General features: G+C 38.3%; 1 protein-coding gene and 1 pseudogene across 3 annotated transcripts in view; both read left to right on the forward strand.

The window, feature by feature from the left end:
- CKAP5 (cytoskeleton associated protein 5) overlaps nt 1–14,552 on the forward strand; it is a 90,835-nt gene that overhangs the window by 13,035 nt on the left and 63,248 nt on the right. For all 3 annotated transcript variants that reach the window (XM_006091983.3, XM_023756631.1, XM_023756630.1), the window contains exons 2-4: nt 7,946–8,039; nt 8,562–8,755; nt 10,194–10,400. In XM_006091983.3, the coding sequence (XP_006092045.1) occupies nt 7,983–8,039; nt 8,562–8,755; nt 10,194–10,400 (458 nt within the window). In that variant the 5' untranslated portion in view covers nt 7,946–7,982. The remainder of the gene's footprint in view (nt 1–7,945; nt 8,040–8,561; nt 8,756–10,193; nt 10,401–14,552) is intronic.
- On the forward strand, nt 10,268–14,351 carry LOC111826700 (annotated as a pseudogene).

Here is a 14,552-nt window from a genome sequence, read left to right on the forward strand (position 1 = left end):
TATATATATATATATATATTCAAATTAATTTTATTAATGATTCTCTTTGTTGGCAATTTTATTCATTCTTTAAGCATCAAGCCTTGCTATGTAACTAAAACTTGGTTTTCTGTGTCTATGTTCATAAAATCCAGATCCCTCTGTTCATCCTGGTGCCACATTTCTAACCACTTGAAGTTCATATTTCTCAAGTATAAAATGAAACCTTTATTATTTATTTTATGCTTTTGTTAATCTCAAAGAAAGATTTTCCTTTACAACTGGTAGAGTGATCTCTCAATGAAATAACAGTTGGAGGCGGGGTTGGACTGCTTGGGTAATCCCAAATTAGAATTAACTGTTGTCATTCCTCTCTTAACCAAGCACAGATAACAGTGTTTTAAGGCACAATTGGGTAGTTAGGCTTGATTATTAGCCAGCTGCTGATTAGAGATGATTCCCTTTTACCAACTAACTGCATTTTAAATTTCTCTAAATTAAAATGTGTCCTTTTGGAGGCAAATTAACTTGTCTTTTATACATTCTTTCATTTGCTCTTTATATTTTCATTGAGTTAGGTACTCACCAAAATAAATCTTATTTATAAAGTGTGAATAATTTTCATTGTACATGATCTAGAAACCAGATGCTGATGAACTTTAGGAATTTCACCAAACTAGGAATCAAGAAATCTCTTGTAGCCCAGCCGGTGTGGTAGAACAGTCTCCTACTTAAGTGACTACTGCACACATCTGCACTTGTCTGGCATGCATCTCAAACTCATTTTGTCCAAAACTCATCTTTATCCCTCTCTTCTACCCATTCTACATTTACTCAGTAAGGACATTCTTTGACATTCCTTATATCTCTAAAATTCATCCACTTTTTTCCATCTGCATTGCTACTATCCTTAGGTCCAAGCTACCATCGTTTTTCATTTAGACCACAACCTTCTAACTTAATTTCCCTCCATTGTTACTGCCTTCCAAGCTATTCCTTTTTTAAAAATGTATATTTCTTTATTGATTTCAGAGAGGAAGGGAGAAGGAGAGCGAGATAGGAATATCAGTGATGAGAGACAATCATTGATCAGCTGCCTCCTGCACGCCCCCCTAGTGGGATTGAGCCTGCAACCCAGGCATGTGCCCTTGGCCGGAATTGAACCCAGGACCCTTTAGTTCGCAGGCTGACGCTCTATCCACTGAGCCAAACCGGCTAGGGCTCCAAGCTATTCTTTACATTGCTTTTACATTTGCAGTACATGGTCTTTAAAAAATGCAAGTTTGATAGTATATGTAATTTTTTCTACTTAATAATCCTTCAAAGTCTCCTTTTTACCTTTGGGATAAAGTCCAAATTCTGTAACATTGTTAATAAGACCCTCTAGGTTTTGATCTTTACTTTCCAGCCTGACTCTACAGCCCCTTACTTTCCTTGTTGCATTTTTACTAGTATACTTTACCTTCGCTTAAGTTGTTTCAGTTTCTCAGACCACCATAATAAAAGAAATTAGTATAGGTGCTATGTCTATTTTTAAACACTTGTCTCCATTTCTGTACTAATCTCTGAATAAGTTTGTGAACCAGCACAAGTCTTCTGACCACAGTATGTGTAGTTCTGAATGGTACTACAACCACATGGATGAATTTTACAAATGAAATTTTTAAAAAAAATTTTTATTGAATTGGGAGAGAGAGAGAGAGAGAGAGTTGTTGTTCCACTTATTTTTGCTTTCATTGGTAGATTCTTGTATGTGCCCTGACCGGGGATCAAACCTGAAACCTTTGCATATCAAGACCACACTCTACTCAACTGAGCTACCCAGCCAGTGAATGAAAAAAACAAGTTATTGAGGATTACAAATAGTATAACATGTATCTAAAGCGCAAAATCAAGTGCAATTAATTTTGTTATTTAGGGATACGTACCTGTGACTATGGCATAGAACTAAACAAACTTTTAAAAAGTGCTTCTGTGGGGAGAAGGGTAGAGTAGGAAAGAAATGCATAGGTGCACTAATATTGGTAGTGTTCTCATTTTCAGATTGGATGGTAGGTCAACTTTATTATAATGCTTCATAATTCATGTTGTTTATATAAAAATTAAAGTCTAAATTAATTTTATAATTAACATAATTATGGGAGGGAATTAGTAGAGAAGTGCTTTTTTCCTTAGTATATCAATCATGGAAGAAGACAAAGACAGAGTGAGAGTCCTTGTCACATGCATACACAAATACTGTGTCCATTATGTCAATGTCTAGGGAGGTTTAGGTATGAAGCAAGCCTTTCGTTTTAATAGAAAGATCATAAATACTAACTTTTAAAAACTCAGACTGTAGCGTAATAGAAGCCATTTCAGAAAGAATAATAAAATGGCATCTAAATTTTCTATAAGGCACTAAAGTTGGATAACCTTTTTCTTCATGTTTCCAAAAGTAACTAATAGGAAAAAAAAAGATGAGTATTGTAGTAAACTCATAGAATACCAACAACTGAATATTGTTGTTCACATTCTCTTGGTTGGAAAATGTTTTAAAAGATTCATGGAGCCCTAACCGGTTTGGCTCAGCGGATGGAGCTTCAGCCTACGAACTGAAGGGTCCCAGATTCGATTCCAGTCAAGGGCATTTACCTTGGTTGCGGGCACATCCCCAGTAACGGGTGTGCAGGAGGCAGCTGATGAATGTTTCTCTCTCATTGATGTTTCTAACTCTCTATCCCTCTCCCTTCTTCTCTGTAAAAAATTAAAATATATATTTTTTAAAAAGACCCAATGAAAAAAATAAAATAAAAAATAAAAGATTCATGGAGTGTTTCTCTTTGAAAATGAGATAGGAAAGATTGCTTTTGTAGCTCAAACTTGTGCCAGGAAAGTAGTGTTAGAGGTTTTTAACCGAGGCTGCACATTAGAATCACCTTGGGACTTAAATAATTTATTGAAGTGAAATTCACATAACATAAAACTTAACCATTGTAACATGAACAATTCAAAAGGCATTTTGTACATTTACAATACTATGCAACCACCACCTTTATCTAGTTCCAAAACATTTCCATCACTCTACAGTAAAACTCCTTACCCATTAAGCAGTTTCTGCCCAATTCCCTCTCTCCCCAATCCCTGGCAACCACCGTTCTGAGTTCTGACTCTATGGATTAATCTGTTATAATTCTAGATATTTTCATATAATGGAATCATACAGTATGGGACCTTTTGTGTTCGGCTTCTTTCACTTAGCATCATATTTGTGAACCTCATTTAGTTGTAGCATGTATCAGTACTTCACTTCATTCCTTTTTATGGCCAAATTATAGTCCATTGTGTGTACATACCACAATTTGTTTATTCCATCCATTGATGAACCGGAATGTTCATCACTGGATGGAAAATCTATTGTGAATAGTGCTGCTATGGACATGCATATATGTGTACCTATTGGAGTACTTGTTTTCAGTTCTTTTGGGTATAAAACTAGGATAGGATGCCCTGAATGGTGTTTCTCAGTGGTTAGAGCATCAGTGACTCAGTGGTTAGAACCCACCCTTGCACCAAAGGGTTGTAGGTTCATTTCCTGGTCAAGGGCACATACCTGGGTTGCAGGTTTATTCCTGGCCCCAGGAGGGCACATACAGGAGGCAACCAATCAATGTGTTTCTCTCACATCAGTGTCTCTCTCTCTCTCTCTCTCTCTCTCTCTCTCTCTCTCTCTTTCTTAATCTCTCCCTTAACTCCCTCCTTTCTACTCTCTCTGGTGAAGATTAATAACAACAACAACAAAAACACTGGTCCTTCACTATAGAGTTTGAGAAGCACTACATAGTTCATTCATTTTTGTTGCTGTATAATATTACACTGAGTGAATATACCATTTATTCATTATTTTTTATGAACTTGTGAAGTGTTGGAACTTTTGACTTTCATGAACAACAGTGTTATGAATAGCCTTGTATAGGTCTTCTGGTGCAGTTGGCATCAATATCTAAGGTAAATACCTAGGAATGGAGTTGCTGGATAGTAGGGTATATGCATCTTCAACTTAAATAATGCCATACTGTTTTCCAAACTGATGTACTATTTTATCTCCTGCCATTGCTGTATAGAGGTTTTTTTAAAAAATATATATTTTATTGATTTTTTAACAGAGAGGAAGGGAGAGGGGTAGAGAGTTAGAAACATCAATGAGAGAGAAACATCGATCAGCTGTCTCCTGCACAACCCCCACTGGGGATGTGCCCGCAACCAAGGTACATGACCAGAATCGAACCTGGGACCCTTCAGTCCGCAGGCCGACGCTCTGTCCACTGAGCCAAACCTGTTAGGGCTGTATTAGAGTTTTTGTTTTCTATTAAGGTTTAACTTCTCTAAAATTTGCTGCTGTTGTTTCACAGGGTCCTGGGGATTTTAGAGGAAGTTCTTAATCAAAGTTCCACTTACTCTAATAAACTTTTGCAATTCAGTCTTTGAGTATTTTACTTTCCCTGGAATATTTCCTACATTTTCATGGAGGAAACAAGTTGTAAAGGAAGAGGCATAAACTTTGAATCTCAGTATGATCTCACAGCCTACCAGTTTTGTTGTTTCTGGCAGGTTACTTAATCTTTGTAAGCCTAGTGTGTAAAGTGGGCAGAATATCTTTCTTTCATGTAGTTGTTCTTAGTACAAAGTGAATCAACATGTTTAACAAGTACTTTGCTCAATGCCTGATTCATAGTAGACATTATCAAGGTATATATTCATTTTAAAATATATTTTATGTCAGCCCAGGACTGGGGATGGAGAGGAGAGATAAGCAAAATCCCTTCTATCCTATATAATAAAAGGCTAATATGCAAATTGTCCGTTCAGCCGGGAGTTCAGTTGGGAGTTCGACCAGGGGGTGCCCCTCCCTCCCTACTGGCCTGGCCGGATCAGCCCCAATCAGGGTGGGCTGGCCGGACCCCACCCCTGCATGAATTCGTGCACTGGGCCTCTAGTGTTATCTATATATGTAAAAGCCTAAGTGACCGAACCATCAGTCAACTGGTTGCTATGATGCGCACTGACCACCAGGGGACAGATGCTCAATGCAAGAGCTGCCCCCTGGTGATCAGTGCGCTCCCACAGTGGGCATCAGATGCAGGGCTTATGGCTGGCAAGCGCCATTGCAGGGGTGCGAGCCTCGCCCGATCGGGACTGACTGGGCACGAGCCCAGGGCAGGCGAAGTGGGGCTGGGATGAGTGGGAGTGGCGCAGTGCCTGGCCCGGGCTCCTCCCGGCTGCATGCCGCTTTGCGCACTACTACATCCCTTGGGGATGTCGGACTGCCGGTTTTGGCCCGAAACTGGCAGTCCAACATCGCCTGAGGGGTCCCAGATTGCCAGAGAGCCCAGGCCAGGCTGAGGGACCCCAACAGTGCATGAATCCGTGCACCGGGCCTCTAGTTTATAATATTGAAAAATTGGAAACAATTTAAATTCCAACAATAGGATTGATAAAAATGGAATGCTAAACATCCTGTTATCAAATATGGGAGAATGTTTGTGACTATATTAAAAAAAGATTGCGTCCAGCCAGTGTGGCTCAGTTGGTTGAGTACGAGGAGGTTGCTGGTTTGATTCCCAGTCAGGGCACATGCAGAACTGCAGGCTCCATCCACAGTAGGGAGTATGCAGGAGGCAGCAAATTTATATTTCTTTCTCATCCATGTTTCTGTTTCTCTCCCTCTCACTTTCTCTCTGTGAAATCAATAAAAACATTTTAAAAAGTTTTTATGTTTGAGAGTATTACAGATGTCCCCCTTATTCCTCCCCTTGCCCCCTCCTACCCAGTTCCCACCCCACCCAAGGCCTTCACCACCCTATTGCCTGTGTCCATGGGTAATGCATATCCTATATAATAAAAGTGTAATATGGAAATGGAGGAATGGCAGGTCAGCGGGGGGTGGGGCCGGCGAACAGGCGGCACCAGGCCAGCCAAGGCCATGCCAGCAGGCAGAGGGAGGGGACAGTGATGGGGGTGGGCTGCTCACCAGCCAGCGCTGTCCCCAGATCACCCACCTGATCGCCTCCGGGAGCGGGCTTAAGCCATTATTCGGACATCCCCTGAGGACACCCTCCCCCCCCCCCCCAAGTGCACGAGTTTTCGTGCACCAGGCTTCTAGTATGCATATAAGATCTTTGGTTAATCTCTTCACACATCCTAAAAATACTAACAAACAAACAAACAAAACTTTAAAAAAATTTTTTAATGAAGAAACTAAAGAATATTTTTTAAAAAGAAAAAGATTTCAAGATTACCCCTCTTCTTTTTTTTCATGTATTTTATATACTGTACTAGGGACCCAGTGCACAAATTCATGCACCTTGAAAGGAACTGTGGGCTGGGAAGCTGCGGTGGGCATAGGGGCCGGTCTCGGCCCATCCTCCGTGCCCCTGCCCATCCCCTCCCTCCATGGCCCCCAGTTCCCTCTCCGCCTGGCAACCCCGCTCCGGCCGCCGCCACTCCCACTCACTGACAGTGCCTGCCCTGCTCACACCCACTGACAGTGCGGAGCAATTGGGGCCGACGCTAGTAGCGGGTGCAAGCAGGGCCAGCACCAGCTGTGGGTGTGAGTGGCAGCGCTACCCCAATTGAGCAAGGGGAAGTGGAGAAGTCCTCGGGTGATCAGGGCTGGCAGTTGCTGCTTGCACCCACTGACTGCGCCGAGTGGCCAGCGCTGGCAGTTGGTTCGAGTGAGGCCAGCACCGGCAGCAGATGTGAGCGCCGGGCGGGACTGCGGCTCGCAGGAGTAAAGAATTTTCAGTAACCACCAGAGGCTCGCACCAATGACAGTGGCCGGCGCCCTACCTTGGTCTGGCGCCCCCACTTACCTGCTCCACCATCCCACCGCGGCCAATGCCCGCCATGTTCCGCATGTGCGCCCCCTGGTGGTCAGTGCATGTCATAGCGACCGGCTGTTTGATTGTTCCACCGTTTGTTCTATTTGCATATTAGGGTTTTATATTTAGATATATATAGATATGCATTGAAAAAAGTCTGGAAGGACTCAAGTGGACACACACTTTAGTGTTCATCAAAGTGATGAAATTGTGTTTTAATACTTTTCTTCTTTATATATTTTTTGTACTTTCCAGATTTTCTGCAGTTAGCATAAATGACTTTTATAAACAAATAAATGTTACCTAAATGAATAGAATAAAGTTATTAAACAAATGTTGACTGTAAACCTCTCTAACTAAAAATTGTTTAAATATAAGGTTTATAAAGGAATAATTCATTCAGGAATTTAATTTTTTACTAGTTTACATAAATATTGACTAAAGTCATATTTGCCATAATTAGATAGAGAGTTGGGCAGCATTGAGATTTTTCCATATTGATTACTTTCTATAAGGAATTTTAGGTTAACAGTTGAAAGTATGACATTCTTTGAAACTCTTCTCTTACCCCTTTTTAAAAATTGATTTGAGAGAGAAAGGGAGGGAGGGGGGGAGAGAGAGAGACATCCATTTGTTGTTTTATTTATTTATGCATTCATTGGTTGCTTCTCTGGGTGCCCTGACCAGGGATCAAACCCACAGCCTTGGCATATCTGGATGAGGCTCCAACCAACTGAACTACCTGACCTGACCTGTCCAGGGCCATCTTCTCTTTCCCTTTTATTAAGAGGCCAAGTAGCTCAGCTCTTCTGTTTTATTCTCTCTTTGTCATGTATCTAAGAAGTTTCCATTGGCGAAATATTTAAGCGTCTTTTTTTTTTAACAGATATCTGTCCTTTCTAGATTTATTTAGAGTTTTTGATTGACTTTTTTGTGTGTTTACTTTTAAAATGCTCTAATAATGTAATTAAATGGGTATATAAACAAAGAATGGGTTTTAAATTTTATTGGTGCATCATGATAAAGTAAAAATCTGAGAAAAATCATTTTGTCTTAAGAGACTGCTGGATGCTAGAATTAATAGGTATCGATTTTTATTTGGCCAGGAATTACTGTTAATTCTAAGGAGAAACTGGAAGCACAATGGGAGATGACAGTGAGTGGTTGAAACTGCCAGTTGATCAGAAATGTGAACACAAGGTGAGACTTTTCTGGAACTCAAATTTCAGTATATTGGCTTGTTTTGTCTGCAGTTATACTGTGTAGTATATTTAAAACCTGCCCAATGATTACATAGTACAACTGAAAACAACATACTTTTGGAGATTGGGTAGTTTCAGCAGGATGATTCATGTTTGAACTATCACATCTTTAATGCCATATTCCAAAGAAGTAATAATACTTGAATACTTTGTATCCAATTGAAATACATTTATAATGGCCTGTTACGAATTTTAGATGACCCTAGTAGAATATCATAAATACTAAATATTTACAAGAAAAAGTTTATTAGCTAATTTTTTTAAAAAGTATCTTAATTTTCTTAACTCCTTTTTTGTTTCCACTCATGGTGTCTTTTGTTTAGATTATCTGGTATAGGGTAGTTATTTTTCCCTTCCCCTTAATTAACAATAAATAATAATAGTATTATTAAGTTTTGTTTTTCAAAATACGACATAGTATTATTAAGTTTTGTTTTTCAAAATACGACGTTTCTTTTAGCTGTGGAAAGCAAGGTTAAATGGGTATGAAGAGTCCCTGAAGATCTTCCAGAAAATAAGAGATGAAAAGAGCCCAGAATGGTCCAAATTTTTAGGATTGATCAAAAAATTTGTGACTGATTCCAATGCAGTGGTTCAGTTGAAAGGATTAGAAGCTGCACTTGTTTATGTTGAAAATGCCCATGTAGCAGGAAAGTAAGTAGTTTCTTTTCAACTATTCTGTTAAAAAAAACCCTGTCTGGTGCTACCTGGATTAATCTATGTATATTTATGGATCACTGTTCTTAGTTATTAGCACTTTTGGAATATATTCATTTTCTTTCATAGTTCCTTGATACTTGCAGGGCTTTGGGTGTTTTGTTTTGTTTTCAGTCTTTATCTGTTCTCAGAAGCACATGAGATCTCTAAAGGGGAACAAATTAGAAATCAGATCTTGAGTTTCTACCTTAAGTTTTGATGAACAAGTAATGTTTTCTCCTTTTGAGCCTTTCCTTTTAGACTAAGAAGGAAAATCTTCAGTAACTTTTAGAAGAAACTGAGAGGTTGTTAGCAAAGAAATGATCAGAATTTCACTGAAAATATTTGGGTATTACAAAAAAGTTTTTCTAAGATCCCAGCTAGGTGATCTTAGAATCACACCTTTCTTCCTGTGACCATTAGGCATTTTTATCTCTTAGGAGAGGCAATGCTAACTAAACGACCTCTGTGACTCTCAGCTTGTTTGACTTGAGCTACGAATGGTAGATGTTTCTAGTGACTCCTCTCTCCCATACCTCTTAAACCTGATTTTTCTAACTCTAATCTTTATGTCATTGAAAGGAGCCCTCTCCCCACACACATACACCCACAAAAGGGGGCCATTGACTTAATTACACAAGAAATATATACTTGACTTACTTCAAAGATTATACTAATAAAAACAATCATAATTAGAGAGTTTTGTTAACATCACCAAGTTTTTCTTGCCATTAGTAAAGTCATTCCTTTTTTTAATTTCATTTTCTTCTGATACCAGAAACTTTTTTGACAAGTGCTACATGTAATTCCAGCCCACTCAATTCCTCCAATTTCCAATAGTACAAGTTTTATTTAATTTAGAAGAGATTCAAAGCAATAAAGTTACTGTAGTCTTACCAAGGAGTTGGGAGCAGCCTTTTATTACTAAAGGTGTATATCCATTCCTTCTGTGAAGAAATGCCCTGAAGAGGTGTTTAAAATTATTATTTTTTTAAATTTCACAAAATCGAGAACTTCGTAATCCTACTTTTGTATAATATATCTGTGTGTGTATAGAAAGATCTGGAAGTGGTGGAATTTCAAGGGATTTTTGTTTTCTTGTTTGAATTTTCTACATTTATAAACAGTCTATGGGTTCTGTGTTATTGTCCGGTGTGAATGTCTAAACCTTTTCATTTACTCTTGTGTAATAGAATCTTGAGACCAAATGTTCAATCCTAGTTTTTTAATATTTTCAAACATAAATTTAAAAATTTAGAGACTCATTTAAGCATTTTAAAAAGTAACTGTGTATATCCCCCCCACACACACACATTGCCATACATGACCTTTTCTAGCTCTTCCTACTAAAGGTGTGTTTTTGTGTGTGTGGTGTTGTCTATAATCTATATTACAGAACTACAGGAGAAGTTGTATCAGGTGTTGTAAGTAAAGTGTTCAACCAACCCAAAGCCAAAGCCAAGGAGCTAGGTATCGAGATTTGTCTGATGTACATAGAGATTGAGAAAGGAGAGACTGTGCAAGAAGAGCTCCTAAAAGGCCTGGACAATAAGAACCCCAAGATTATAGTGGCCTGCATAGAGACCCTGAGGAAGGCCTTAAGGTAAGACCTTTTCTTTTTGCATTCGTTCTATTAACTAGGGTGTCTCAGTTGAGTTTGAGTTCCTGGTTTAAACAGAAATAAAAACTGCTAGACTTGACTTGGCACCATACCCATCAGGAAAGTGACTTAGAAAAGCTGAACTCATTCCTCGAGTGTGGCACTTTGTATTTAGTAATTTTAGCCTTCAAGTGTGTTGCATAGTTATTTAAGTTTCTTTCTTTTTCTCTCTTTCTCTTCCCTTCTCTCTCTCTCTCTTTCTTTCATAGTAGGTGGCTTTATTTTTTTGTGGGTTTGTTTTGTTTTGTTTTTAATCCTCACCCGAGGATATTTTTCCATTGATTTTAGAGAATGGAAGAGAGAGGGAAAGACAGAGAAATATCAGTGTGAGAGAAACATATCTATTGGTTGCCTCCTGCATGCGCCCTGACCAGGGCCTGGGCCAGGGAGGAGTCTGCAACCAAGGTACATACCCTTGACTGGAATTGAACTCGGGACCCTTTGGTCCGCAGGCCGACACTCTATCCACTGAGCCAAACCAGCTAGTGCTTAAATTCCTTTCTAATGAAGATGAACAGGGAATATTTCTGACCTGTTCTTAGATAATGAATTAGCCTTTTTGTTGAAAAGCACTCCTTGGGGTATTTAAGCAGCTCTTTATCTGACATAAATTTATGTACTTTGAAGTGTTGGCTATCCACAGTTTGTTGGCTAAGGTAGACCTTTGTTTAGGTGCCTTTTTATAAAATAGAAGCAAATGCTATATGCCTTTAAACAGAAGTACAGCAATAGCAAATAGAAAATAACTTACTCTTGTGTAATAAGTTATTTTCAGCCTTAGAATTTGGTGGTGAAGTTTTTCATGAATAAGTGGTTGTAATTTGCTGTGAAAATCTGAATTAGACAAACCACTAGATCTGATTTGGCAGTCCTTATCTGATATCCTATCCACCAAACCATCCATGTGAGATACTTTAGAACAGTGGTCACCAACCGGTGGTCCGCGGACCGCTGGTAGTCCACGAGGTCCAAAAGGTTGGCTACCGCTGCTTTAGAAAACAGCTCTACTGTAACCCTAAATGTGTGACCTACGGAAGTGAAGATCATCTCAACTCAACTCTCTTATAATTTTGTATATGACCTACTTCTTGGAGAAAATGCTTCCTTTGGTGTTTATCTTACATAAAAGTATCAAAATGGTTAAATTTTGTTAAACTATCTTCAGTTTATGTCTTAAACTTACGTTGTCTTTCATTCGGTTCATAATGTTCTTTTATAAAATTTGACTTTCACTTAGATTCTTGTGAAATAAATGTTTCCTCATGTCTAGCCTATTATTATAGTATAGTAGGCATGTATTTTTATGAATAGTAAATAGTATGCTGGTTCTTATCTTAGAAATTTAGTGAATTGACTTGATTATCAAAACTGTGCTTGTATCAATACATCTGTTCTGTCCTTCTTATTGGATATCTAATAAAATATATATTTTATTATAATCTTCAGCCTTTTAATTAGAAGTTTTTAATCTAGAATGCTATAAACTCTGGTTACTTCATTTTAAGCTGACTAGGAGAATAAGGGTAGAAAAAGAACAAGTTAGACATATCTTCTTACATCTTTTTTATAGATGTTATTTAATTTAGTCCCATCCCTGCATGGTTCTTTATTTGTCCTAAAGCATCTCAGAATCTATAAGTGGAACTAGACAGTTCTCTCGGACCTTCAAGAACCTTGAGACCAAATGTTCAATCCTAGAGCTCCCGTAAGCTATCTGTTAGTGATAGTTTCAGGAGACCAAATATTGTTCTGTGGCCCCTAAAACGGGCTCCTAGCACCCTTTTGTTTTTTTCTGTAGTAATGTGTTTAGTATCAAAATTAATTTTTAAGGTATTTTCCATGTAGACCTGCTCCAAATGTTTTTTTACTTGTTTGTTTTGGCTTTGTTTTTTTATCTTTCAGAAGCAGGCAAGGATAGTGAGACAAATAAAAAATCAGATGAAACAGTAATAATGTAAAGGAAAATTAAGAATTCCAAATTCTTAATTCAGGCACCATGTTGAGCATCCCTAAAAAGAATGGTTTATCATTATCATAGGCAATCTTGGAGATATCTAGTTTAGTTTCATGTTAAGATATCTATATTTAAACTATTTACACAATCAGGTGTCTTGTTAAATATCACTTCTAGAGAGAGTATTTTCACAGTCTCCTTTTTTTGGCCTATTGGAATATGTCAGTAGCTATTACTGAAAAATTTTGTTGTATATATGCATTTGAGATAAGTCTGTACGCATTAGATCATAGATGAGTAATATATATGGGTCTTACTAGAGAATTTCAGTGTTCTTTTATAACTAAATTCCTCTTGCTCCAGAATGTTATTCAGAAATGTTAACAGTGAATCAGAAAGCTAAATTTGGCAAGTTGGGAACTTAAAACTATAATATGTGACAGATATGTAAGGTTACAGTTTTACCTTTCCTCTGGCTGCTCTGAAAAGCCATCTTTGCATTGTTCCTGTGGCCGCCTCTCCCTTCGCTGCAGCCACCTCTGCCCCACGCCTCCTCTGCCACTGCTTTTTCACCAGAGTCCTTTTTAAAAAATCCGCTGCAGATCATTGGCATGCCCCATCATGTCAGATGTGGCCATGGACGCCAGCTCTGACATCACTGCCAAGGACTTAAATGAGAAAGAAGTTGAGGAGGAGGCAGAGAATGGAAGAGACACACCTGCTAATGGGAATGCTATGAGGAAAATGAGGAGCAGGAAGTAGATGAAAAAGAGGAAGAAGGAGGTGAGAAGAGGAGGAGGAAGGTGATAATGAAGAAGAAGAAGATGGAGATGAAGTTGAGGAGACTGAGGCAGCTACTGGCAAATGGGCAGCTGAAAATGATGAGGAGGAGGATGTTGACACCAAGAAGCAGAACACCAGTGAGGATGGCTAAACAGCAAAAAAGGAAAAGTTAAAATTTTTCCCATAAAAGGTCACTGTGACCTATTCATCCCTCACTTCCCATCTCAGAATCTAAACCTGGTCACCTTCTAGTAAAGAGTCACAGATGACATGTGCTCTTCGCCACCCAAAGAACCAAAACTTCCAAGGACCTGCTTTTTTTCTTAAAAGTACTTTTAAAAGGAAAATTTGTATTTTTTATTTACATTTTATATTTTTGTACATATTGTTAGGAGTTAACCATTTTTAATGACCTCGCGATGACCAAACCAGCCTTTGGAACATTCTCCATCCTATTTCTGACTTTATTTGTGGAGTGACCATGTTCATTATAATCCCAAAGGAGAAAAAAAAAAACCTTGTAAAAAGGAAGAAAAAAAAAATCTTACTCAGAGTAATCCAGTAACTTTCTGAGTATACACTTAGCTGTACTATAAGTAGTTGAGTTTATATGAAATGGTTAAAAGGGCCCAAAATTAAAGGTTTCTTTTTTTTTTTTTTCTTTTTTGGCTAGGAAGTTGCTGTTTGTTTATTTGGTCTTTTTCATGTGTGTGAAACTGTTGTACAACAATAAACTGGAATTTTATTTTGCTGGGAAAAAAAGTAATTCTGTTACCTTTCTTAAAGAAGTCAGAATACAACTTTTTCCTATGGAAAACTGAAGCAAAAGGTTTAAGTTGCCTGGAGTTACAGTGTAATAGCTTTAAAATCAGGAATGAAACCACATATTGCCAGGATTAGTTATCTGTTGAGCTGAGCAGACCACCTTAATTGTAAGAACTATTAAAAAGTTTTTTGAAAGCAGATTTCACTCATCTAAATATTTATAAACATATTTGTTTATATTTTTATGCTTTTATGTGTATATGCTTGTATATTTAAGATATCACAAAAGTGTTGGTCCTTTAAGGACTTGAATTATTCCTACTCTAGTTATCTAGAAAGTTAGCTTTAAAATGGTAATATTGCCCTGGCCAGTATGGCTCAATTAGTTGGGCGTTGTCCCATGCACCAAAAGGTTTCTGGTTCTTGGTTGGATTCCTGGTCAGGGCACATGCCCAGGTTTCAGGCTCAATCCCTGGTAGGGGAGTGCGCAGGAGGCAGGCAATTGATGTTCTGCTTTCACATCGATGTTTCTCTTTCTCCCTCTCCTCTCCCTTCCTCTCTCTCTAAAAATAAAATATATATATATTAAAAAT

The sequence above is a fragment of the Myotis lucifugus genome, unplaced genomic scaffold, assembly GCF_000147115.1.
Source record: "Myotis lucifugus unplaced genomic scaffold, Myoluc2.0 scaffold_97, whole genome shotgun sequence".
NCBI lineage: Eukaryota > Metazoa > Chordata > Mammalia > Chiroptera > Vespertilionidae > Myotis > Myotis lucifugus.